Here is a 27,898-nt window from a genome sequence, read left to right on the forward strand (position 1 = left end):
CATACATTAAAATGCGACCGCCTAAGAACGTGCATACACTACACCACACATAGATGGCGCCACAAAAAATGCATTGTTGCATCGATTATTTGTAGATTGGCGTTAAGTGTCACTTTCGAGCTATAAATCTATGTCAAAAGTGACACGGCCATCTACAAGTATAATCGAAAGCTACAAGACATTTTTTGTGGCGCCATCTATGTGTTTTGTAGTGTATGCGCGCGTTCTTAGACGGTCGCATTTTAATGTATGGGATGGTATGATCTTCTTATATTTAGGGCTGGTTTTTCAATCGCCAGATAAATAATATCTGTCAGATAAATGTTAGCTGTCATTGTCATTTATACGTGTGATGAAAAGGATAGTGATAACTTTATCTGGTAGATATATTTATCTGGCGACTGAAAAACCGGTCCTTAATCTATGATATTCGTTAGACATTTTGAGCGCCTTAAAGTATGAACTTTTGCGCGGAAAGGCGATATGTGCTAGCAGAAAAAGAACACAATTCCTATCTATGCTATGAAACTATGATAGAGTGATTTTGAATCAAGACTGCGAGTCCCTATCGCACCTACACATAGTGCGATAGAGACGGCCAGATGTTTTATCATTTATCGCGCGACCATACTTGCCTGCCTGAGATGAGGTGGCAGGGTGGCAGTTAGGCTCGTCACGTCAGTTTATCCGTTCAGTGGGGAACAATCGGAAGTATAATATTGAGCAAGGATTTATTCGAAAATTCACCTATAAAAATATACAAACAATTTTCTTTAATCCACATTTTCTACGTCGGTCGATTTTTGTAGTTTTCGGTCTTTCATGTGTTCAAAGTAGAGCCACCTGAAAATAATAAATATATAAATAAATATTACTCACAAATGATAGCCCCAAGAGAAGACTATCTAGGTGTTATAGTTAAGTAGTAGTTGCAAAGCTAGCGACAAAAACATAGCGCCTGGTAGGATGTCCACTACCTGTCCATAACCCTATGCGGGATTAGGGCCAGTTGCATCAACGCCATTTAACAGACACATCATCGTCACGCAGTAAATGTCTATGGAACTTCCCATACAATAAAATTTAACGAACGCTTTAACGGTGACAGACGGTTTGATGCAACCGGCCCTTAAGCAGACTCATATCGTTGAAGGCATGAGACCTCAGGCCTCTCCCCCTACTAGATGGTGTGTTCAAGAGGAACAGACTCATAGGAGGGATATAGTCTTCAACAGAATGACATGATGTCATGATCCTCAGCATTAAGGGAATGATTAAGAAGAGATACTATGGAGACAACTGCCTATATAATACTTGAACAACTTACCATATGGCGATCGAAGGTAGCGTCAAGACAGCGCCTAGTAGAAACACCGCTCCTAATAGTAGGATGTTTAGCGTGGCATATATATGTACGGGAATAGAGGGGGCCATATACTATCTGTCCTTGCGTCTATCTGTTTCTGCCTATTTTTGAACAGCTTTGCTTGCCAAATTATGTGGTTATCGAACATTACCTACTTGAGGACAGTACCGAGCAAAAACTGTGTGCCTTTCAGTGTGTCCACTGTAGCCCTACGGGCATAGCCAGGCATATAAATATACCCGGCTGTAGCCGAATGGCATTTCTGCGACGCGAAACGAAAACGAAACGCCGCGAAAGGTAGTCTGCATAGAGATAGATATCCACGAGCGTTTCGTTTCGTGAGCGTCTCGTGAAAGTTTGTGCCATTCGGCTACGTACCCAGGGACATTGTGTTCTGCCTTTATTTGTACGTACCCAAATATGGCGATCGAAGGTAACGTCAAGACAGCGCCTAGTAGAAACACCGCTCCTGGTAGGATGTCCAGGGTGGCCATGTATACACGGGAATAGAGCGGGCCATACACTAGAGGCATTGTGGCCTCTGCCAGCCCGAAGAGGGAGTTCATTTTACCTGTAAATTGTTAAATTTGAATAATTTTATTATCTTGTAATAGCTGTTACTACCGACTATCGTCCTTCAGTAATTACATGTACGGAAAATTAAAAGTAAACGAATGGCGATCAAATAAATATGACCAAAGGCAGTGTTTGAAATAAACGCGAGATGAACATATTTCCCTGTTTTTCACACACATGTACTATACATGTCTGATTTTTTTTTACAGTTAATGTTATGGTTCCTCAAATGTCGATATTATTAAGTGTCAATAAAATAACTAGTACTACTATGTGTACGTGACGACAATTTAAACACTCGACACGAGTTATGAATTTCCTCTATACACGTGTATTATTCGTCGTTTTTCAGGAGCTACATAAATTATGGCCTCTTAAAGTTTCGATAGGTTACTAGTGTGATAAAGTAGCTTCCGGCAAAGGGGACATAGTGACGAAAGTGCGTTGGACATGGTCACAAGTTCGTCGATGAGACCTAGTTTGCGGCACTTGCTGACAAAAGGGAAAGAAGACACCATAGCGAAACGTCGCAATCGGTTGCAAGCTTCCCTTGTCAGCTATGTGGCAAAATATGTCGCTCTCGCATAGGTCTCATTAGTCATCAAAAGCGATGTCTCTCGGACATTAACACCATAAATCGTCTGAAATAGACGCTAAGGCCAGTAGTAAATAAATAACAAATAAATATAATATTATAGGACATTATTACACAAATTGACTGAGTCCTACGGTAAGCTCAAGAAGGCTTGCGTGGCGGAGTACTCAGACAGCGATATAAATTATACAAATACTTATATACATAGAAAACATCCATGACTCAGGAACAAATATCTGTGCTCATCACACAAATAAATACCCTCACCGGGATTCGAACCCTGGACCGCGGCTAAGCAGGCAGGGTCACTACGCGCTAGGCCAGACCGGTCGTCTAGTAAAGTAGCATCATGTGTACTGTAAAGCCACTTACCAAATTCTTCCCCGCTGACGAGTTTGGTGGCGATCGAGCGCATGGCAATAAACGAAGTTCCGTTCAGAATCTCCAGCAACGGAGCTGTAATGAAACCAAAGTGAATGCATTACTGCGCTAACTCGACTTCGAGTTTCACAGTGAGTAAATCCAATAGAAACGATAGACTAAATCGGACAAATCTTTGTGGCTGTCCGATATTACAGAAACTAAGTGTGCTATAGGTATTACTTCGAAATATAGTACCTAAGTATGTACATTGAAGTGCATTGTGGAACATGGGTCAAATATTGTAAACGAGTGTATAGTTCACGACGGCTTGCCGGAGCGATTTAAAGATTCGAGTTTGCAATTCTTACTTACCGATAGACACACAGTGTTTTCCATTACAATCGTATTAAAAAAAATAGGCAAAAAAATGTGGAGCTAGAAATTTCGTAACTCCCCCAGGACAAATCTTTTTCTATAACTCTCGATGACACCACCAGACCCTTTAGCATAACTTGCCTTGGCGCGTGCGAGTCCATAAAGTCGCCGTCAATAGAATTTGTGAACAATGTAAACCTTGTAGTCAAAATGTCTTTAATTTCTATTCTAAGGGCCTTATCACACTTGCGATTTGCGGGCGATTTGAAAGCGAAGCGAACACGCAGCGAGTACGCAGCGTGTTCGCCGCGAGTGCGCAGCGAGTTCGCCGTGTCTAGAGTCGAGACGTCATGCTGTATTCGTCAGCAAAATTAATTTCTATATTTTCTATCCACTTTTGTTTAAGTCGATTTTGTAGTAGCTTATTATCTACGAATGGGCAGATGGACAAGCAACAATAACGGCACCGTCAGAAGATTCAAACACTGTTGCAATGGATATTGCGGTGAACACGCTGCGCACTCGCGGCGAACGCTCTGCGCACTCGCGGCCAACTCGCTGCGCATTCGCTTCGCTTTCAAATCGCCCGCAAATCGCAAATGTGATAAGGCCCTAACCCATCAGATACTGGCTAAATCCATGTGTTATTTAATCAATTCATATCACATTATGATCCTAAACCTTTAAAATAATAAAATTGTGCTAATAGTTTGTTTACATTCTTGACAATTTCTATTGCAGGCGATTTTACATCAAGCGCGACTTCAAGTATGGACTTGCGCGCGACAAAGCAAGTTGTGCTAGAGGGGCAGATTTAGCGGAGAATTGCCTATCGAAGACTGCAATCGAATACCTCACATTTTAAACATTTAAAGTAGATATGATTTGCCATAAATAAATAAATAAATATTATAGGACATTCTTACACAGATTGACTGAGCCCCACGGTAAGCTCAAGAAGGCTTGTATTGTGGGTACTCGGACAACGATATAATATATAATATACAAATACTTATATACATAGAAAACGTCCATGACTCAGGAACAAATATCTGTGATCATCACACAAATAACTGCCCTTACCGGGATTCGAACCCAGGACCGCGGCTCAGCAGGCAGGGTCACTACAGACTGAGCCAGACCGGTCGTCAAACCATACGATCAATAAATAATGAATGACACACTTAATGAACAAGTGTGATGAAAAGCTACTTTCCATCTGAAATTCCAACACTAAAGTTCTTATAGCATAGCAAGGACCCTTCTGTAATGGAATGTATCCGTGCAAATGCAAGCGACATGTCCGTGTCGTAAGCCACGGTGTTTTCAGTCAAAGGAAAAATCAACGATAGGACGTGAAAAACAATTATATGCCGTAGTGCAAGTTGTTCGCTAGATGTCACTGTTACTCCTGCAAACTGGGTAATGACTTGCTGTCGTAATAGTACATTGTGCAACAAGGGGAGGAAGTTGAATATTACTAACGAGAGTAAGTTAAATCGCGACGGCTTGCCGGAGCGATTTAAAGACTCGAGTTAGTAATATTCATACTCCCCGAGTTACACACAATGGTTTTCATCACACTCGCAATGTAAAAAATATGTAAATAGATGTCAAAAAGTTAAGTACGGCACAAGAAATTTCATTATTCCCTTGGGAGAACGATTTTTCTATAACTCACGCCCCGCCTGCGTGCAATAATACATTTAAAGTGCGGGTGTGATGAAAAATATATAAGTATCTTTTGATGTCCAAATTTTTCGCTAGATGTCGCTGTACCACCCGCAAACTAGCGAACGGCATTCTACGGTTAATTATATGTAATTAAATGGTAATAGTTATTTGTTATACAATGGGGCAAAGTTGTATTTTAACGCCGAGTGTGGAATTGGTGGAAAATCAAGGTGTACATCTGGAGTATAGCCCTTTATGGATGTGAAACGTGGACAATGACCCTAAGAGATAGGAAGAGAATGGAAGCGTTTGAAATGTGGTGCTGGAGACGAATGGAGGGAGTTAGTTGGAGAGACAAGATTACGAATGAGGAGGTGTTACGAAGAGTAAATGAAAGACGAGCCATCCTGAAAACGATTGAAAATAGACGCGGAAAAATGATCGGACATTTGATGCGACACGACCACTTTTTTATTACTATTCTGGAGGGACGGATTGGTCGTAAGAGAGGTCGAGGAAAGCCCAGACGCAGCTACATGGACCAAATAAAAGAAAAAGTAGGGGCCGTGTCGTATCAAAGTGTCAAAGAGCTGGCACAGGATAGAAAAAGCTGGAAAATACTCCACCGACAAGAGATTAACTCTTAAGTTTGTGATGTGTGTGGAATTGAAAAACGAGCAAGTGAAAGGATTCTACACCGTGTTTCACTTAACACTAAAAACCTGAAAACAGTTTGTTCAGAATCGAGAGTAGAATCGATTGAGCTATATCTTGATGGGGGTAATATTTTTATTTAAATTTGTATTATTAGTTATTTTTAACGTGCCCATTCTATTGTACTCGTAATACAACATTGTGTATATCGCATTGCTAGAGGTTGTTTACCTTTTTTCAGTATTTAGGGGTATTAATACTGGCCGGTTACTTGGACGATTATTTTTTCCGCTACTAGTTTGACGTTGTTTGTCAGTTTAATCTTAATGTATATCATAAGTCATAACAAATTGAACTCGTACCTAATTACAACCTTGTCATTTTGAATATTGAGTTTATTTGCTTACTGCGATTACCTGTCCAATTTGAAATTTACTGTGACAAAGCTTTAAAGTGTTTTACAGTGACATCTTAGCTGTCTATTGGTAAACCTTATGTTGTTGCAGTAACGTACACAAATAAATAGTCTTATGGTTTATGATGGTAGTTAGCAATTATTTCATTGAGTGTAGAGCTAAAAGTCAAGTAGAGCTGTACAGAAAATTAAAAATTCAATTTAAAAAAAAGTAACGATCAGATTAAAAGATGAATACTCTAGATGAGTTTAAAAAAATAAAAATCAGTTGGGGTGTCTGAGGTTTTGAGTGATACCGGAAACACCGTGTATAGTTGAACCACGAGCGAAGCGAGTGGTTCGAGAATAGAATCCCGAACTTGCGAGTTTTTTAACACACGAGAAGTAAAATATATTTGCACCCGAGTGTAACACAAAACTTTTCCCCTCACTATAGCGAGGAAACTACAACGCAAAAAATGCGTTTATCACTGTTTCCAGTAGTTCCACAGGTGGTAAATCATCTTTATTACTAGATTCACCTACTTTTATCAATTTTAAAGCAGTCAATTTAACTTTATTCAAGGTCAAATTACTTTACCCACTAGTGGATAAAATGCGTTTTTACCCGCTGGTATTAAAGGACAAAACACGTGTTTCCGAGATAGTGAGGGGAAAAATATATTATCGTCATCTTTTTGGCAAATAAGTCCATGTAGAAATAGTTATATTAGTGACTGGTTGATGGATGATTACATCAAACTTAAAGATCCCGCCATATGTATGTGGCGTTCCACGTTTAAAGGGTCCACATGCTTTATTTGCTATAAGGAACCTTTAGGCATGGAAAGTCACATGAAAAGTTGTCGTAACTTAATAATAGATGGCGCTGCATTCGAAAATCTTGACTGATAACTCTATACCATACTATTCAATACAGTCGTAAGCATCGAACGCATCTCGTCAGACAGTGTTTGGTTAGAAACGTCACTTTTGAGTTTGACACTGACGTAATTTATCTGATCGTTTTATCGTATCTAGAGCTAATATGTGACGTATATTTAAATCAGACTATTTAGAAGGAAATTTATTTCTACCTCGAATCACGAGTTATTACAAATTATTATTTCATACCTTCTAAGGAGATGGGAAAAAAGTAACTTCTCAAGTATTTTCCGTTTTTTTTTGTCTCTGCTTGGTTGTAACGGAATTTAATGATCCAATAATTTTGAGTACCTAATTCTGCAGCAATGATTTTCTTCTACAATGATTTAAAGAGCTCGTGAGTCTGTGTAGAAAAAGTATAACATTATGAATGAAAATAAAATGAGCAACATAAGTACTATTTCTTCTTACCTAAATATATTTCCAAGTCGTTTCTAGCAAACGCATACGCGAAGGCCGCTACAATTTTACTGGTGTTCGATATTATGCCCAGGATGGTGTCGTCCAGTTTCATGTATTTGCTAAACAGGCTTATCGAAAATATTGTACCTGAAAATAGTTACCAAATGTAACGATGAATAATTGAGTTTTGGATTGGATTTCTTTTCTGATAAAAGAAACTGATAAAAAGGTAAAATGCAAGCTAAGCGAATACTGTTATGTACAATAAAATAATATTATTGTACACTATAAACACCGAAATTATTGATGCTATAATGGGTTGTAAAAGTTCATTCAGTAAAAATTGATAAAGGAACTCGTGACTGCTACATATTTACGAGGTATCATCAACATCTGAAAAAAAAATTACCATGAACTCCTACAGATCTGGGTACGTAGCCGAATGACACAAACGCTCACGAAACGCTCACGAAACGAATCGCTCGTAGATATCTACCTCTATCGCTCTTGCATATTGGCGCGACAGGGCCAGACTACCTTTCGCGGCGTTTCGTTTTCGTTTCGCGTCGCAGAAATGCCATTCGGCTACGGCACCTGGACCGACGCCACAAGGTATAATTGTACCATTTCTTTTATTTGAAGAGGTTAAATATTACAATACTGTTTGTTTCTTTCGTGTATTAATTTGAGCAAAAATTAAGCATTAAAAGTAATGTTGCGCTGACATTTATTTTTACTTACCCAAATATAATAAATATAGGATATTTGTATAATTGTGTTCTTACCAAGCAAATTCGTTACAATACTGTATGTTGACCAAATACTGTATTGCATTTCATCCCAATTGAATCTGTACCTTGTAAAGAGGTAGATAATGGAATATTCCCCTGAAACACAAAAATTAATTTAAGCATACCTAAGTCATTTTAGATGCTGAAAATAAAAATTATACATACACTGTAGGGCCAGTTGCATCAACCACATTCTACAGACACGTCATCGTCGCGCAGCAGATGTCTATGGAACTTCCCATATTTACAATTTAACGAACGCTTTAACGGTGACAGACGGTTTGATGCAACCGGCCCTAATTCTAACAGCGTATTCTTGATTACATTTCGAGATTAAAATATCGTATAAACTTTTCTGATTGTCGCCTAAGTAAATAGTTTCAGAGTTAATACAATTAAAAAGCAAATATTTCTAAGTATTTCTAAGCACAAAATGCTATTTACATGGCGATAATGCCATTATGGATCATAATCTAACTAGAAAGGTTGAACGACGTCAAAAAGTAACAAGTAAGACATTAAAAAAAAAGTTTTTACAAAAGTTTTTTTCGACAAAATAGTTTCATGTTCTCACTTTTGGCCTCATTAATGCGTAGTCTTTTGGTTTACTCATACTTATCACACTGCATATGCAAACATAAATTCACGCCTGTTGTATACCCAGAAGGGGTAGCCGAAGTACATATGTTGGTGGCACTTCTAGCGAAAAATAATAGCAATTAATTATAAAAAATATACTTAATGGGAATCCCACACTGGCTGCTATGAATGTTATATAACACAGTGTGACAGCTGTCTATAACTTTTATAACAGCCAGTGTGGGAGCTCCATAATTAGTAAAATTAAAAACGTAAATACCGCTGGTGACGCTGTTGACGCCGGTGAGCCTTAAATAAATAAGTGCTCCTTAAGCAATCGTTACTACCAATATTTACAGTGCTTACCGTGCATTGGACCAAATATAACACAGACAACTATAAGCAGCAGGCAAACTCGTAGGCGTCTATTGCCTTCTCCTTTTTTGAGGACAACTCGCAACGTCTCGGACACAAGTTTTACGTCGAAGAATTCGGCCACATGTTCTTTGCAGCTTTTTGTTTTCTGTAAATTTAAGTTGTTATTATGAAAATTATATTTATAGTTTTGAAGTAGGACCTGGTTGGTCATGCTCATGTCTATCGAAAGTCAGACGACTAGTGGAGGAGTCGATAGACCCAGAAATAGGTTAGCCAAGTAAAAGTACTTTAAATTAAGCCTAGGACGACTAGGACAGACAAACAATAAGCTTTGAGCATAAGACAGACTTTGAACATTTTAACATACTCAATGACAGAACAAGTTTAATTCATAGATTTTATTGTGATGTAGATGATGGATACTAATTGTACGATAAAATTAGTTCAGCGGGTTTAAACGTCGTTAGGGTATAGACAGGTAAATAGGCATAGTAGGAGATCATTATCATTAGGTGAAATAATGAATTCAAGTATACATTTTTACCTTTTTCTCTGGATTGTCTCGTTTCACATCTTCCAAATAGTAGTATCCATAAATAAGGCTAAACAAATACAGTCCGGCTGAAATTGAAAACACCCCATAGTATCCCACCCAAGTTAATAATACACCACTTAGAGCACTAGCGATAGGGTAGCCCAGTGACATGCAGAGATTCACTATTCCTACTCTGTACGTTCTGTTTTCCACAGATGTGATATCACCGATGTAGCTGAAGACACCTATGAAATTGGTGAACCAGCCTCCAGTGATGGCAGGGAATATAGCCTCCGTCAACGCCGCCGCCTCCACGGGCAATTCTTTAAAGTAGTATGTGTTCACCATGAATCCTAGACACGTTAGAAACTCGCCAACTATAGGCAAAAGTATGCATGGCTTCCTTTTACCGGTTTTGTCGCTCCATGCACCGACAAATAGGATTAGTAATACTGGCAAAGCTGTCTGTATCACGTTCTTCCAAGCTTGCACACTTGCTGTCAACTTCTGGACTTCTTCTTCATAGTATGTATAATTTTCTGTCTGCCGTAAATATAACGCGTCACAGATTTCATCACTGAAATTCAAATTGACACGACAAGCCTTTTCTAAATTTAAGTTCTGGGTTGCTAATGATGCTAATACACTTGGCATTACATAGCATGCCATCACTGGCTCTACTGTTGTATTGTCTTTTATTAATTTCAACCTTTCTCGTAACGTTAGTTTTGCTTTTGTTTTTGATTCATTTTTAACTTTATCTTCCGAATCATTTTTAAGCGGTGATGTTTCGTTACTTTCATTTTTGTTGCCGATTTCATTATTATGTTCTTCTATTTCTTTAATTTTTTTATCCATGTTCGTCTTTGTTATGTCCTGTTTGTCAGTATTGTGAACAATGAGAACTGAATAAAATTATGCTCTTCAATTATCTTTGCTTGTTGAATTTTAATCTTTAATAACTATAAATGTCAGTCTAGTTCAATATTGACTTGATATCGCCGTGTATGCCGAGATAAAAGATATTTCTTAGTATTTGTTTGTATACTAACAGTAATGGGACTGTAGTATTTAATTGTTAAAGTCCCTTGTCATAGATGATAACGTGGGTATTATCGAGTGCTATGCAATATACGTGTTAATAATATTATGAAGGTGAGCATGTAAATATTGACATCGACTTTGATATTTTTAATTAATACATACGCACGCCTATATTCCTATAAGGGGTAGGAAAGACTTATGCAATTGCTAAAATTCAGTTCCACTCTTCAATCAAGTTCCGGAACTTCTGCACCACTTAAAATACATTTTAGTACATTTGTAAATTTGCCCACCGGTCTGGCCTAGCGCGTAGTGAACCTGCCTGCTACGCCGCGGTCCCGGGTTCGAATCCCGGTAAGGGCATTTGTGTGATGACTGTGATGAGCACAGATATTGGTTCCTGAGAATCCTGAGTCTTGGATGTTTTCTAATATGCATATATTTGTATCTTATATATATATCGTTGTCTGAGTGCCTGCAACACAAGCCATCTTGAACTTACCGTGGGACTCAGTCAATCTGTGTAAGAATATCCTGTAATAAGTACCTATTTATTTATTTATTTGCGGCCCAAAGATGGGCGTTAAGGGGTGGAATGGCGAAATTGTGACATTGCAGTGACAGGTTGCTAGCCATGAGGCAATAATAATTGGGTTCATTTATGGCGTAGGCATGAGCCTACGCCATAAATGAACCCAATTATTATTATTATTTATTGATATAATTAAGTACTAATAGTAATTTACGCCACACGAATTGTAACTCGATATTACGTAAAGAAAGTAAGTTACGCAGACATTATAAGGCAGTGGCATATTCGTAGTAAAGTAACTTGATGTACCTGTGTGCGTAGCCGAATGCATAAACGCTCACGAAACGCTCACGATAATATCTCTTTCGTAGCTCTCTATCTCTATCGCTCTTGCGTATTGGCGCGACAGAGCCAGACTACATTTCTGCGGCGTTTCGTTGGCGTTTAGCGTCTCAGAAATGCCATTCGGCTACGGGGCCTGAAATCTGTTACATTTAAAGACGCAGCGTAGACTGAGTGAACGCTAGAAACGGAGCGTTCGGCGGGGCGTGAAGCGTCGACTCAGGACACTTGTGTGAGCTTCAATTGCTTGAAATGCACGCCACACGCCCCGCCCCGCTTCACGCCCTATACGAGCCTGCACTCAGGCCTAACTCCATCATCCTGTCCCGGCCGGTTTCGGTCTCAGCGACTGGGTATTGGCTTATTATTGAGAGCGACGGTCGTGAGCTCTCAGGTGGCTGACGTAGCCTATTTTTGCAGTGAATGTACGACCACACTCACTGCATGTCAGCACCCCTCCGATGAAATTATAGTTGATGGCTGCAGGTGGTCGGGCCTTTATCTCTCAGGCCTAACTACTGAGTCTTTAACTGAATAACGTAAATACTGTCGTTGATTTCAGTTACGTCAAGTTGTAATTATTTAAAACATCACCAACAAGTTTACTCAGTTTAGGTTGCCTCAAATTCAAAACTAATAAACACTTAACTTTGTCCAGATTTAACTCTAATTCATGTTCAAAATTAAACCATAAGATATCCATAACTTAAGTGCAACTGCGCCAAAGTTCGGAGTTTGGACTTAATGTTTTCGGCAAGTGAGCTTAGCTTAGGTATAAGGCCCGCTATCCATTAAATACTGACATTTATAGCTTCAATAGCCCTTTAATAGCTTAAGTTTGGATTACAAGTTGTATGGGGACCAATACAAGTCTACTATTTCTAATACAAATAACGTTAATGTTATATGCCGTTTTTTTATTTACATAAATTACGATATAATTAAATTATGGCAATTATTAGGTACCGTTTTTTACACATAAGTAGCTAAATAACTAAAGGAGAATTACGATACTATATACATATATATTTTTCCATTAACTGGTTTCTGCTGGCTCGATCCAAGGCTCTACTTCATAATATCCAAAATGCCTGCGCGCGGTTCTGATTCCCTATCCCCCGCCTACTCACATCACCGCTTACCTTAACAGCGGTGGCATGTTAAAGATGGAAGCGCCACACGCTTTTTGCATTTTCTCTTTTTGCTCTTCGGAGTGGTGCGCCATCAGCAACCACCGTACCTCTTTCACAGGCTAACTTTCTCTACACGGCCAACGAGAGAAGCTACCCGACTAGTTTGTCTGAAACACGGCAGCTCAGCAGCATTTCCTGGCAGTTTTAGATATTCTGCTACGAAGTGCTGGAATAATATACCACCCCCTAATCGCAACTCTAATGGTCTTGGCTCATTTTAGTGTGAACTAAAACAACATCTTTTAACCCTGCAGCTGTCGTGACATCTGCGAAGTGTGATCCGTGTGAGTGTTACGGATCGCGGTGTCCTATATTTGTTTATTTATTTATTGTTGTTAGTTTGTGTATCGTTACATCCCCCTCGCTCCTTTTTTATTCCCTCCCCCCCATATTTCATTTTCTTCTCCTCGCGACTCCTGATATTTTTTGTCTCAAGTTTTAAAAGTAAGTATATATTTTTCTGACTTTTTTTTGCTTTTTGTCTGTATTGTATTTCTATAAATATTATCTTACTGTGTTGCTTACTGCACCTACGCTTATTGTGTTGCACTATCGCCCGATCCTGGGCCCCACGGAAGACCAGCGCTGTGGCACCATCTGTGCCAGAGCATATGCTGAGTGGTGTCTAATTGCGGCCACTATACAAAACTTTATGTCCCTTCATGTTGTGATTATGTAATTTAGTACATAAGTATTTTCTTGGTTGCAATAAATGTATTTTCTTTCTTTCTTCTTTTTTCAGTACATACAAGAATGACGAATGTGATCAAGAAACAGTGTATTGTACTTACTTATTTCATAATACAGAACGGACACGACCTGAATGGGAGATTATCCATTTCACTAGCAGAAAGTTTCAAATATAAAGATTTCCGGTAAAGATCACACTTGTACCCAGCCGTGTGCGTAGCCGAATGCACAAACGCTCACGAAACGCTCACAATACCTCTAATATCTCTTTCGTAGCTATCAAACTCTATCGCTCTTGCGTATTGGCGTGACAGAGCCAGACTACATTTCGGCGGCATTTCGGTGGCGTTTCGCACCGCAGAAATGCCATTCAAATACGGGGCCTGGCACAGATATCTATGAGCGTTTCGTGAGAAGGCGAGAGTAGCGGTTAAATTAGCGGCGTTGCAGAAGCGACCAGTATTTGGGCGAATGAAGGCTATGTTTTTCGTGCGTCATCGTGAAATAAACCATCTTTAATGCATAGTGGACTGTGGCCCTAAACAGCGCATAACTAACAGCGCTAATCTCCCGGGTTGAGCAGAAGTCGGACAGCTCTGACGGGATTTAAGCTGTGCTTCAGTTGAAACTTTTTGATTTACCTCACTCCGTTGGTTAGTTCTTACTCGTGATAAAAAATAAGGTGCAAAAATATGGATAGTCAACCAAATCCTGGCACTAAAAAAGGCGCCAAATTTGAAAAATGTAGGGGGCTCACCGCCCAATTGCCTTCATAGAACGCGTGGCTCCCCTAAACCTTGATGATGACGAAATCATCGACGGCCCATAACACTTAAAATTGATTAAATATGTACAGTAAAAGTGGATACTATTAAATCTATTTGTACGTAGGGGTAAAGGTTTAATTTCAATAAAAATATTTGATTTTTGCGCCATTTTTTAGTGCAATGTCGGAATGCATGACGACCGGTCTAGCTCAGTCGGTAGTGACCCTGCCTGCTCAGCCGCAGTCCTGGGTTCGAATGCCGGTAAGGGCTTATTTGTGTGATGAGCACAGGTATTTGTCCCAGAGTCATGGATGTTTTCTATGTATATTACGTATATTATGTATTTATTTATTTAAGTATGTATATCGTTGCTTTACTTAGTTTGGGGCTAAGTTAATCTGTGTGAGGTATCCCCAATAAAAAGAGAAAAACAAGAAAAGAAAGAAAAGAAAAAAAAGAAAATATGTCAGGGACTGATTGTTAAATCAAACCAATGTAAATGTATGATAAATTGGTTAGATAGCTTGAGATGCCCGAAGGTGAAGGCCTTGATGACAATCGTTGGCGCTACGTGCCGCTGCCGATCAAAACTGAGTTTCGCACGCAAATGCAGTCTGGCTCTTCCTAACATATGTAAGGTAAACTAGTTTTGATGATTGTTTTGGTGTCATTTGCTGTATTATGATAGCAAGACTTTGGTTTCATTTGACATTCATTTGGAGTTTTATACATGGTGCATCAAATCAAAAATGTGAAATTTTTTAAATCTGGTGATCGGCTAAACATAAAAAATGATACTACATGTCACTGGGTTATCCAGCTTCTTTATTATCTATATTGAAAGATATTTCTGCGTCTCTATTAAGGGGCTCCATAACACCACGTTCTTCTTTTTTTAACCGACGTACTTCTCTTCTGTGTTCACATAACAGCCAACTGAAAAGAAGAGGAAAAATTAAATTTAGATTTTTAAACAGGAAAGTAGGTTGAGCGTGAAAAAGTTTATTTTATCCTCTTTTGACATTGTATTCACACTTTGATGAAAAATCACAGGAAAGAAAGTTTTAATTTTCGATTTATGCCTATGCGGAAAAATATTATGGAAAATAGTCCACAAGATGTACGGGTATTATATATCCAAATTTTCCTTCTTCATATAGGTATTATTACTTCATAAATAAATGTTAACGATTTTTTGGCAAAACTTCATAATGTATTATTATTTATCTAATAAGGAGTAAACGTACACGTTTAACAGTACACTGTTATAGGTATATTGAAACTATTAATTAATTAATAAACTATATTCAATATCATTTTGTAAGCTACATGACAACTGACGTGTGAATGAATGGTAAACGCGCTTGGGGTGGGGCTCGTAAGAGATGGTCTGACTGTGTGTAGAAGTCGACTGGCGGCAGCCTATATCGTGCAGTCCACATGGCTTATGACCGCGTTCAATGGAGACACGCTACTTGTAGTCGCGATCCCCAGCATTGAGGGAACGAGGAAGAAGAAGACAACTGTGTATGAAAAACAAATGAGTTCGATTGACAGTTCGCATCGTTCTGGAAAGTCTAGAACCATAGACCCAAGAGAAGAGCGGCCTGCTGTCCTTCCTGTAGTCTTTAACCATTACTTTCTGACCTATTAAATACAAAGCTGATCTCACTTCTCCCATGGTCCCTTTTTCCACTCTCTCCTGCACCACTTCTCAGGGGTTTATTAAGAAGCAAGGTATGCGCTAAGTGCTATGTACCTAACATCTTATATAAATGAAATTAGTTCCATCGGCTGCTGCTAGTATTAGCACCACTTCTACACTGAGAGAAAATACAACCAGTTTTCATGATCGTTCAACAAGTTTTTTTGGTTAAAATAGCGCCTACGTGCTCTTTGGTTCAAAGAACAAGCTACTTGTCATTTGAATCGGCAATATATTTGAATCAACAAGTCGATTTTATAAAAACAACCTGACACATATTGTTACATACGTTTGGCTGATTCAAACGGATAAACCGCAACAAGTCGAACTTGTTAAATTCACAATGCAAATTTCTCTCAGTGTACGCACCTTTAATAAATTTAATAAACTTTGAGGTAGAGATTTGAACTAACTCCTGATACTCACTAAGTACTTAACTTAGCTAGCAAGACAATCTACTTAAGTGTAAGGCTTGAATGCACGCACATATTTGGCGTGCAGCAAGGCGGTGCAAGTCAAGTCAAGTCAAGTGCGGCGTGCGTGTCAAACTATTGAAGCTCATACAAGTGTCCTGAGTCACAGTTTAATAAAGATCATACAGTAAGGCCACACCCGTTCCCCGCTGACAGTGCCGCCCACCCGCTCTCAGGTACCTCACAGTTACCGCCTGTCAAGAACGCGACCAGGCCCCGTAGCCGAATGGCACAGAGGCTCACTAAACGCTCACAAAACGAAATTCTCGTAGATATCTATCTTTCTCACATCTACCTATGTCACAGTTTCGTTTTCTTTCAACCCCTTATTTGCCAGGAGTGGCACTGAAGCCTTGGTAGTTTCGTGTGCTCTGCCTATCCCTTTATGGGATACAGGCGTGATTGTATGTATGTATGTTTGTATCTATCTCTACTGCTCCTGGGTATTGGCGCGACAGAGCCAGACTACCTTTCGCGGCGTTTCGTTTTTTTTTTTTTTTTTTTATTATAAAAGTACGTCCACATCATATATATTGTAGATTACATTAACAAGCATTCAAACAGGCATTAAGTACTGATATATATGACAATTACGGAGTACATAACATTCTCTCATATAATGCAGCGAGCTCCAACTAATACTATTATCTAACCTAGAATTACACAAGAACTAAATTTAAATTACTTAGTTTAAAAATATACGTTTTCGTTTCGCGTCGCAGAAATGCCATTCAGCTACGGCACCTGTCGACCTGTCATATCTCAGTCATACAAGCATACGGGTATGGTACACGTTTACCTACAGGAGTTTGGACTGGAATCTGCAATATGTTTCGTTAGTGTTTTAGATATGGCTGTATATTTATGTTATTGTAATTTTATTTAAAGACAACTAAGTGAATAATTGAACGACATCGAACTCGAGACCAATCTTTGCAATATCGTATCGAGTACGGCTATGTTCGTTGAAATATAATGAATAATAACATATTATTTACTCGCCTTACTAAAACTAATAGTTTGTCTTAAAAACTGCGCAAGTAACAGGTTTCATGGCACTCTGGTGTATGAACAAATGTAAGATTTTTAATATAGAATAAAAAAAAACACATCAATTTTGCGTAATTGGGTGTTGTCAGCCCCTTAAGGAAGGCAGTAATACAGTTTGAACAGCTAAGGGATTTTTTACTTACACGAAAACCGCGACCGCTGGCACAGACAAGCCAGCTCCCATGAGGTACACAGCGCCTGGCAGTACTTCCATAGTGTGGGTATACACTGTGGTGTATAGCGGCACGTAGATCAGAGGCATCAGGTTCTCCGTCAGTCCAAATATGGAGTTCACTTTACCTGAAGAAGTTACATAAATATGACATAATAGCGGGTCACAACTGGATGAGACTAGCCCAGGACCGGGAGAAGAGGTGTACTAGAAGAGGGTAAAGTGTACTAAAAAGGCCTACGCAGTGGGCGATAATGGGTTGATAAGATGATGATGATGATAAAAATAAAAATGTAATAGTTATTTGTATCTATACAAGGGGGCAAAGTTGTATGTTAACGCCGAGTGTGGAATTGAAAAACGAGCAAGTGAAAGGATTCTATAGTTGAACCACGAGCGAAGCGAGTGGTTCGAGAATAGAATCCTGAACTTGCGAGTTTTTTAACACACGAGAAGTAAAATACATTTGCACCCGAGTGTAACACAAAACTTTTCCCCTCACTATAGCGAGGAAACTACAACGCAAAAAATGCGTTTATCACTGCTTCCAGTATTTCCACAGGTGGTAAATCATCTTTATAACTAGATTCACCTACTTTTATCAATTTTAAAATAGTTAATTTTACTTTATTCAAGGTCAAATTATATGACCCACCAGTGGATAAAATGCGTTTTTACCCGCTGGTATTAAAGGACAAAACACGTGTTTCCGAGCTAGTGAGGGGAAAAATTCTTTATTCTCTTTAAGAAAGACACACACAGTTTAAGTGTCGGTGCCCCTTTTTAAGTAATAAATACCTGTGTTAAGGGGCGCCACTCTTCCTTAAGTGGTAATTAAACGGATTTTTTTTATTGTTACAATAGAAATACGAAATGAAATGATGATATAATACATTTGTTCATTTTGTAGTTTTAAACTGGAACCGGGACTCGTGTAACGCCGTGATGAATTTATTGGAAAACAAAAAATAGAAAAAAAACACCGAGAGATAGCCACGTTACGAAACTCTTATGTGCTCATCATTGGAATAAATTCCTTTATAGGGATTACACTCAGGAACTCTCTCAAATTCCTCCTTCAAAATAGCTTCAAAGCATGGTTTAGAACAAAATTTCGCCATGAAAATCTAGGCTTTAGGTTTTTAGTACACGAAATTACGAAACAAATACGGAAAAGAAAATTGTGTCGCTCTCTCGGTTAAATCTATTGTTTTAAGGTTGATTATGTATTGGGTTGGTAAGAAAGTAATGAGCGATCGATTGAATTCCACATAAAATTTTTGAGAGAGTTCTAGAATCTTCTATGGTCGAAAGTATATAAAGGGCGAGTCGCACAGTTTCTCGTCAGTCATTCACTAGCTGTCGCCGAGCTAATATAAGGAAGAAAATGGACGAATTAAAAGTGCATGTAAGGCATTGCTTACTATATGAATTTCAGTCTGGCCATTCAGCCGCCGAAGCAGTGCGTAATATATGTCAGCGTGTTGCTCCTGAAGTTGTGTCTGAGGCCACGGCGAAACGATGGTTCCAGCGGTTTCGTAGTGGCGACTTTTCATTATCAGATCAACCTAAGTCTGGTCGACCGGTGAAGATTGATGTAGCCAAATTAAAAACCTTAATTGAAGGAAATCCGAGGCTAACGAGTCGTACTCTTGCTACCGAGTTAGGCTGCTCTCATGTCACCATAGAAACACATTTACACGAGTTGGGAAAAAACTACAAATACAGTGTTTGGATACCGCACGAACTTGATAGAGATCAACTAAACCGCCGTGCCGATATCTGCATACAACTTCTGTCTTTTCGCCGCACATTCAACTGGTTGGACCATCTTATCACTGGAGATGAAAAATGGGTTTTATATATAAATCACACACGCAAACGTCAGTGGCTAGCTCCAAACGAAAAAGGAATAGAGGCACCAAAAACAGAGCCTCACCCGAAAAAAGTTATGCTGTCCGTTTGGTGGGATATTCATGGTATTATTCACTGGGAACTCCTACCAAGTGAAATGCCTGTTACCGCATCAGTATACTGTAATCAGCTTGAAAATTTAAACCAAAAAATCTGTCAGAATCGTCCACAGCATGCTAAAGTTTTTTTCTTACACGACAATGCTCGCCCACACATTGCAAAAGTGACTCGGCTAAAGCTATTGGAGCTAGGTTGGAAAGTGATACCTCATCCACCGTACTCTCCAGACTTGGCACCTACGGATTACGCATTGTTCAGATCGCTAAGCAATGCCTTGAATGAAAAAAAGTTCGATGATCAAGCCCATCTACGACAGTACACAGCTGAGTTTTTTGAATCTAACCCTAAGAACTTCTTCGCCGATGCTATTCATTCTTTACCAGAACGATAGAGACAAGTAGTAGATAACGAAGGCCGTTATATTTTTGATAAATGATTAAAATAATAAATTAAATAAAAATTACAATATTGGTTATGATTCGCTCATTACTTTCTTACCAACCCAATATAAAAATATATATATAATCTGAAAAAAAAATAACCTTTATAAATAGCAGAATGGATTTACCCTAGTTTTAAGTTAAGCGACACAATCCAAAATCGAAAACTCCCTTTGGTCGCGTTTTAAATCGTCACAAGTTGCGTACTTTTTTCTCTATTGGAATTTGGTTTGATTTTATATATAAACAAATAAAATAAATGTACTAATAGGTTAGCGTGCTGACAGATAACGTTCTGAGTGCGTAGCCAAAAGCACAAACGCTTACGATGATATCGTTATTGTACGAGTAGCTACCTATCTCTATCGCTCTTCCGTATTGGCGCGACAGAGCCAAACTACGTTTCGATCGGCATCTAGCGTCAACGGTTGTCATTTCGGCTAGACCGGCTGGAGATAAAGTATCAAGTTGTTTTTCTTCCGAAGTGACGTCACTTACTATGAACTAGGTAATTTATTGCTGGATTAAGATAAAGTATTTGAATTGAAATAGATAATTATGGGGATTTCTATTGTCAGGCTATTTCAGGTTATCTTTTGTTATTCATTTATAATATTTATTTTCATTCTAGTTATAACTAAGGACACAAGTAGCTTGCTAGATTTTCCTTTAAATCCTTTTTATTGTATTATCGTATACCGTTTTGCAACAATTTCCATTTTTCGATTATAGTGTTTTATTTTTTTACTCAAAGATTGTCTCAAAGTAAACGCTATACCGGTATAGTGGAAAATTGTAGTCTGTTATTTTCAAATATAAATAAATACAAACAAATTTATTAATTGTTGGAATGTGAGTAGTTATAAATTGGGTTAAGCAAAATACTAAATTTTGTATTATCTCAATCAATCAGACAGAATTTGAACTTGATTTAGTTTTTTTGTCGAGAAAGTTTTTGTGCGATAGGGATAATGATATTACCGTAAGCGTTTGTGGAACTAGCTAAGGGTACGTACATACGTAATTATGTACACACACACGTATTATCTATCACATGATAGATGCGCAGGATTTGATAAAATATTGAGTGCCTGATAACAGTTCGTAACTATCACGAGAATTTCGGCAACTGCTACTCACCTAATTCATCAGGCGTCACAACTTTTGACATTATGGATCTCATCGCTAGAAGAGACGTTCCATTCAATATTTCAACCAAAGGAGCTGTAAAATAAAAATATTACGTTGAATTAATTAATTTTGCCAATGAAATGACTTCTTCGGAACTTATGTGCGAATTGTCATTTGATATATTTTATTTGCCCGCCGATTTTCGGTGAAGGAAAACATCGTGAGGAGACTGGGCTAATCACAATGAGGCCTAGTTACCTTTCGAGTTGGAAGGTCAGAAGGCAGCCGCTTTCGTAAAACTAGTGTCTACGCCAAATCTTGGGATTAGTTGCCTAAGCGGACCCCAGGCTCCCACGAGCCGTGGCAAATGCCGGGATAACGCAAGGAGGATGATGATGATGAAATGGAATTTATTCCTCCTCATTACAGTCGAGTTCATAAATATGTGCACAACTGCACATTTTTTCACCTTATTGCGATTAATTAAGATGAAGAAAATATATTTGAACTCTACTGTACAATTGTACATGCCCGTACCACGCTAATCTACTTTTCATTTTCTCCATCATCGGCGCTACTTTGAAACTTACCCTAATGCATGCATTCCTAATCCGATCCATTTTAGTCACTCCATACATCCATCTCAACATTCTCATTTCCGTTGCGTGCACTCTTCTTTAATCCTCCAAACATGACAACAGGCAGGTCTTACGATCAATATATGAATCATCTTTAAAACATACTGCCAAATCATATATTCCATTCAAATAATTATGTATTGAAGATTAATTTTAGTCGTAAAATCTGAGCAAATAAAAGACTCAAGTCGTAAATACATATAGACGTCATGAGGACGTAGTTATTTAACGAACCTACAAACTGTGTTACATACACGTGTAAAAATATGTGACGTACTCGATATACAATCAATCTGTTGCTTAAGACGCAACAGGAGCGAAAATGCTAAAATGAAAAGGAGCCTCCCCTTCAATTTGGGAATTTTAGTTAAATATACTCGTGTTATTAACTAGATTTAAAAAAAATGACCATCAACTCAGTTAAAAGACAGATATTGCAAAATATGTTTAAAATCCAAGTGCCGCTCTCGACTGTTTCTTCCTCCAAAACTTCAATCAGAACGAAATTTGAGAATCTGAATAATAATGAAATACTTTATCTGCGTCGGAACGTTTAGTTTTTTAGGCTAATTGTGATCAATTTTTAATATCACACTTTTTTGCACCATAATGAAAAAGGCCGTTCTTGGAAATTTTTGATGGGCTCTTTAAAAATCAAAATATCAAAATAATCAAAACGGTCCGACACAGATAAAAATAATAAAATAAAATTAAATATGTGTTGAAAAAATCATTGCTCTGGCTTCAAAAACAAGGAAGGAAATAGTCGAAAACCCCCGAGTCGAGGAGTTTGTATGGAAAATTTACACCTCCAGGAAACGCTGCAGAAATGTAGTCTGGCTCTGTCGCGTCAATATGCAAGAGCGATAGAGATAGATAGGTAGCTTCGAAAGAGATATTATCGTGACCGTTTCGTGAGCGTTTCTGCTTTCGACTACGCACACTGTTGCGTCTTAAGAATGTCGTGTATCTCCAAAGCAATGAATCTTATTTTATTTTATTTAAACGTTATTGTTGTATGAGTGTAGCGCAGTGTGCATCTTAGACGAGAAGAATGTGTAATTACATTGACTTTTCATATATTTAGAAGAAGAATGCTAAATGGGCCCGTTTCTCGAAAGGTACAAGCCTTGTATTACAAGTGTGTTTCCATGACAACCCATACGATTTGACAGTTCGAGCACATGTAATACAAGGCTTGTACCTTTCGAGAAACGGGCCGGGGCCCTAGGACGTACGTAATATGGGACTCAAAGGATTTTAAAGCCGATTGAGGGTCCTACGGTAATAATACATGATTATAATATAAATACATAAATCAGATGCAGCATCTTGAGAGACACTGGTAGTGCACACATCACTAGTCAACCGCATCGACCCGTAAGTGATTCTACTGTGTACAAAACGGTATAATTTTGGTTAAAAACTAAAAACTAATAGAAATGAAATGAAAAAAATTAAACGTTTATTTTCCAAGTAGGCATATTACAATGCGCATATGAACGTCGAATAAAGCTACACCGGCTCTAACCCTACGCCTCAGCCTCGAGAAGATTTCAGTCCCCCCTCAGTTGGAGGGGGTATCCACTATGGGACCGGCAAGAAACTCGGCGGGCCAGTTCTTTTCAAAACATTATATCTTATAATTAACATGCATTAAAAAACAAGATACAGAGAAAATAACAAACCCATGTAGAATACCATTGCCGTAGCCGCAAAGCAGTATACAAAGCAGCCAATGATCTTGCTGGTCGTGGAAATGATGCCCAGCAAGGAATCGTGCCATTTCAATATCTTGCTGAATACGACAAGAGAGAATACAGTACCTGGAACAATAATTGAGGTGGTTGGGAAAGATGTAGATGTATAAAGCCTTCGCCACACATAAAGCGTTTTGATAGCGTAGCGTTAGCGGAGCGCAATGATAGCGATGCGCTTTCCACTCGCAATCCGCGCTCGTTAGTTCCCGTCGGCGTCCGCTACCGCTCCGCATACGTTATCAAAACGCGCATGTGTGGCCGAGCTTTAAGTGTTGCACCAAACCGTCTGTCGCTGTATTTAGTATTGGCATTTTTTTGTATGACAATTTCCATTGACTTTGCTGCTTTACGTTGTCGTGTCTATTAACTGTGGTTGATGCAACTGGTCCTTAGTCTAACTAATATAACATGCTTTTAATCGGTTCGGAAATTATTGTTTTCCCATTTAAACATACAGTATTCTTTCCACGCGGGAAATTTCACCTAAATCCTTGTAGCTGTTATTATTATTCAACTTTGTATCTCCTTTTTACAGCTTTAAGTTCTTCTCCTCTTAAGTGTTTCTTCCAAATTTGAACAGAATAGATTTAGCTATAGCGAACTTTACGTGAAGAAGAATTTAAAAATGTAATAAGTATATCATGTTAAAAATAGACAACCTTACAAATTAGGAAAAAAACGTTACACCTACTGATAACGTGATATCTGTTAAATACACGTGAATGGTCATTAAAATATTATTTATAAACGAGTAGGTATTTCGCACAATGGTACTTTACAATGTCAGATTACTACAAAAATATCGGACAACAAAGCACATCTACAACCCTATTGATTATTTTTTATAACAAATGACGAGACTTTATTCTCACATGAACACATCCATTTAATCCTATTGATTAAATTTAAGACACATTATTATATTACATAACGATAAATTACTTTTCAACACACTTCCTCAGTAAGTGTGAGATTACTAGCAGCGGGAATTATAGAAACAAGCTTTTTCTGGCGACGGAGATAGTTTTAAATAAAAGAAAACTACACAAATACTTACCGAGGGTATGAATGATAAAGTTGTATGTCTGGTAGATGCTAAACTGCAATTCATCCCAACCGAACCGGTACCTCGTTGACATGTATATTACTGATAGTTCGCCTGCAATATAAATATATAATAGTACATTACTACAGAGGCCGGGACAAAGGGCAACCCCATTTCCCGCCGAGGTATGTATAGTGCTTTTCTCAAACATGGTATGAAATAAATAAAGTCTACTGAAAATAGTAACTTTGGATGGCTGTATCTCCTAAACGGTGCGTCGTAGCGCAAAAATAATCGAATTTTCGTTCCCCTTTGTTGCCCCGTATACGCTTATAAAAAAACAAAAAGTTAAAAAAAAAATTAAAAAAAAACGAAAAAATTTTTTTTTGTATGAAAACGCACCCAAAATCAAATATTGTCTAGGGCCCGTACCAGTTGCAGTCGGCACGTCTATAAAGCCCCTTATAGTTTTTTTTAATTGGCTAAATACCTGGATGTTATGTCACAATTATCTGTGTTTGGAAATTAAAAAAGAGGACTTTGCCGGCCTTGGCCTGCAAGGTTTGTATGAAATTCCATTATCTATCAATCGTCCTAGCCGCACCTGCAACGTCATACTTCGCTGCCAATTATAAGGCACATAACATCAATATTTCATACCATGTTTGAGAAAATAAATATAAATATAAATCAATATAAATAAATATAAATATTGGGGACACCTTAAACAGATCAACTTAGCTCCAAACTAAGCAAAGCTTGTACTATGGGTCCTAAGCGACGATATACAATACTTAAATAGATAAATACATACTTATATACATTTAAAATATCCATGACTCAGGAACAAATATATGTGCAATATATGCAAGTTTTTAAAGAAATATTATAATATTATTTAGTTTGGTTAATAAATTGTTAGTCAAACCTTTCATGAGCTGTGAGTAAACCTATTTCACAATAGCAAAGATATGTAACTCCGTATAGACAGATAAAGTCTAAGAAAAAAACGTACCTCAGAACCATACAGAAAAAGGTACGGTGACCTAGATGGCGATACACCTTTGGAGGAGGTTCGGCTAGATGGCGCTTTATATAACCTAAGAATGACGACCGGTCTGGCTCAGTCGGCAGTGACCCTGCCTGCTGAGCCGCTGTCCCAGGTTCGAATCCCGGTAAGGGCATTTATTTGTGTGATGTTCCTAAGTCATGGATGTTTTCTATGTATATAAGTATGTATTTATCTATTTAAGTATGTATATCGTCGCTTAACACCCATAGTACAAGCTTTGCTTAGTTTGGGGCTAAGTTGATCTGTGTAAGGGTGTCCCCCAAAAGTTTTAAGTTTGTGTCGAGAGATAGCAGTCTATGCACTGTGATTACACATTTTACTTTGACAGTATAATAATAATACTCGATTCTCTTTGACAATAGTGAACATTATCGCCCGACAGTGACACTTCGCCTGTTTAAGAAAAAAAAATTGACGCAATGTTACTTATCAATTCAGAAATAAGCACAAAATTGTCAGTGTCAAGTGTCAATGTCACTGTGGTCTGTGAAATTCCGGGATAAAGCAAGGAAGAAGAAGTTTGTAGACACCATCAGCTCACCATACATAGGTCCAAACAGGACGCTGACTATGCCCAGCATGATAAAGATGCGTACGCGCCGATTATTAGGTCCATCCTTAAACACGACGCGCAGCGTCTCCTTGACGTTACTGAAGGTGAAGTAGAGGCGGACGAAATAGACGAATCCTCGGCGGTCGTGCTAAAAACCACTTCAGTTAGGGTAGATGGAAAAATCACAGGTACATATAATGGACATGTTCAGCACGGGAAGCATGGTCGCGCGATAGACGATAAAATAGCAGACCGTCCCTATCGCACTTACAAATAGTGCGATAGGGACGGCCTGCTATTTTATCGTCTATCGCGCGACCATGCTTCCCGTGCAGGAAAGGGAACGAACGATATGGGGCTTAATAAAAACATTGTTTAGACAACGATATCAATTGTATTATCTGTAATATAGAAAGATTGTAAGTAATAACATGTGTATAAGTTTATATTTTGTCGCTCTTACCAGTTCTTACGTAGCGCTGTAGGTGGGAAGTAGTCTCCTGCGCTACTATTGTCGTCATGTTTGCACACATGTGCATTGAGGATATTATATATTATTGGAAGGATTGGGTGGAATGAACTATACTATTCGTGGTAAATAACTAATTAAAAATTTTACTAACCTGTTTTTGTTCAATACTTCTTTTCGCTTCTTTAATCCAATACAAGTTGTACATTAAATTTATGAAATTTAAGCAGCCAGATAAACTGTAGCACCAATAATACCCATAATGTTTCAGTAAAGGGCCAACAATAGCCAGACCTACTGGCATAGATACCGAGTGAGAGAAGTACAGTAGACCGATTCTAAACGTTCTCTCTTCTACGCTCGTCACTTTTGCCATGTAGGAAAAGGCTGTCATCTGCACACTGGCGTACCCTCCTCCCAACCCTTCCAGCAAAGCTTCAGCTGCCACAAAGAAAAACAGGCCGGTCTCTTTCATGAAATATACTTGCACTAAATTGTTCACGCAAATGAGCATCTGTGCCACTATCTGAATCATAGGTATAACCTTTCTATATCCAGTATTATCACTGAAGAAACCTGTCAATAGTAGTAGTATGCATGGAACAGTAAGAATAGTGTATGTTCTCAGAGTGACACTGGGAGCTACATATTTCTGCAGAATTTCTTCGTGGTGCTTGAGGCTTTCACTTTGGTTCTGAAGTCTGAGAGAGGTGCAGATGTTGTTCCCGAGGTCTAAGTCCACTCTGCATGCTTTCTCGAGCATCACGTTTTGGGATGTTGCGATTGTGATCATGTAACACAATTGGTACAGGAATAGTACAGGTTCGTATGTCGCTGACTTTAAATTTGATCGAAAAATGTTGAATGCCTCATTCTTTTTCTTTTTCTCAGTAACATTTTCGGTAAAATCTGGCTCATTATGTTGTGATTCTACTAGTTTTTGTGCCATGAATGTTCACTTTACACTTGCACAAACAGTACTGGCAGTGGATATTACAATATAATAATGGATTGGCGGTCACGGTTTTGTAATGAAATAACATCGGAATAATGTTATTAGATACGTAAAAGTCTCGTATTCAAACGAAATAATGCCCATTTAATTTATATAGAACTAGCTATGATACCCGGCTTCGCTCGTTTATATAGAATGTATTTTGATAGTTGAGCATTTCTTTTTTTTGCCAATAAAAAATTTTTGATTGTTTTAGGGAATTTTAG

The 27,898-nt window shown here is 38.4% G+C and overlaps 2 protein-coding genes across 4 annotated transcripts; both read right to left on the minus strand.

Annotated features, from left to right (window-relative positions):
* Window positions 1–717: 717 nt before the first annotated feature.
* On the minus strand, window positions 718–10,520 carry LOC125226303 (proton-coupled folate transporter-like). Of its 2 annotated transcripts, XM_048130243.1 has the most exons (8): window positions 10,429–10,514; window positions 9,637–10,204; window positions 9,081–9,237; window positions 8,130–8,231; window positions 7,354–7,491; window positions 2,910–2,993; window positions 1,781–1,937; window positions 718–843 (listed from the first exon to the last, which is right to left on the minus strand). In XM_048130243.1, exons 1-8 carry the CDS (start codon window positions 10,446–10,448, stop codon window positions 774–776), a joined length of 1,296 nt encoding a protein of 431 aa, XP_047986200.1. In that variant the 5' UTR covers window positions 10,449–10,514; the 3' UTR covers window positions 718–773. The 2 variants fall into 2 exon arrangements, with proteins under 2 accessions (XP_047986200.1, XP_047986199.1); XM_048130242.1 differs by having other exon boundaries at window positions 9,637–10,520.
* A 4,470-nt stretch (window positions 10,521–14,990) lies between these two features.
* On the minus strand, window positions 14,991–27,806 carry LOC125226575 (solute carrier family 46 member 3-like). Of its 2 annotated transcripts, XM_048130574.1 has the most exons (7): window positions 26,832–27,806; window positions 26,197–26,356; window positions 24,596–24,697; window positions 23,467–23,604; window positions 21,150–21,233; window positions 17,567–17,723; window positions 14,991–15,131 (listed from the first exon to the last, which is right to left on the minus strand). In XM_048130574.1, the coding sequence occupies exons 1-7, from the start codon at window positions 27,624–27,626 to the stop codon at window positions 15,008–15,010; spliced, it is 1,560 nt and encodes a 519-aa protein (XP_047986531.1). In that variant the 5' UTR covers window positions 27,627–27,806; the 3' UTR covers window positions 14,991–15,007. The 2 variants fall into 2 exon arrangements, with proteins under 2 accessions (XP_047986531.1, XP_047986532.1); XM_048130575.1 differs by lacking the exon at window positions 23,467–23,604 and having other exon boundaries at window positions 26,832–27,802.
* Window positions 27,807–27,898: the final 92 nt, after the last annotated feature.

Source organism: Leguminivora glycinivorella, chromosome 5 (genome assembly GCF_023078275.1).
Source record: "Leguminivora glycinivorella isolate SPB_JAAS2020 chromosome 5, LegGlyc_1.1, whole genome shotgun sequence".
In the NCBI taxonomy this organism is placed as follows: Eukaryota; Metazoa; Arthropoda; class Insecta; order Lepidoptera; family Tortricidae; genus Leguminivora; species Leguminivora glycinivorella.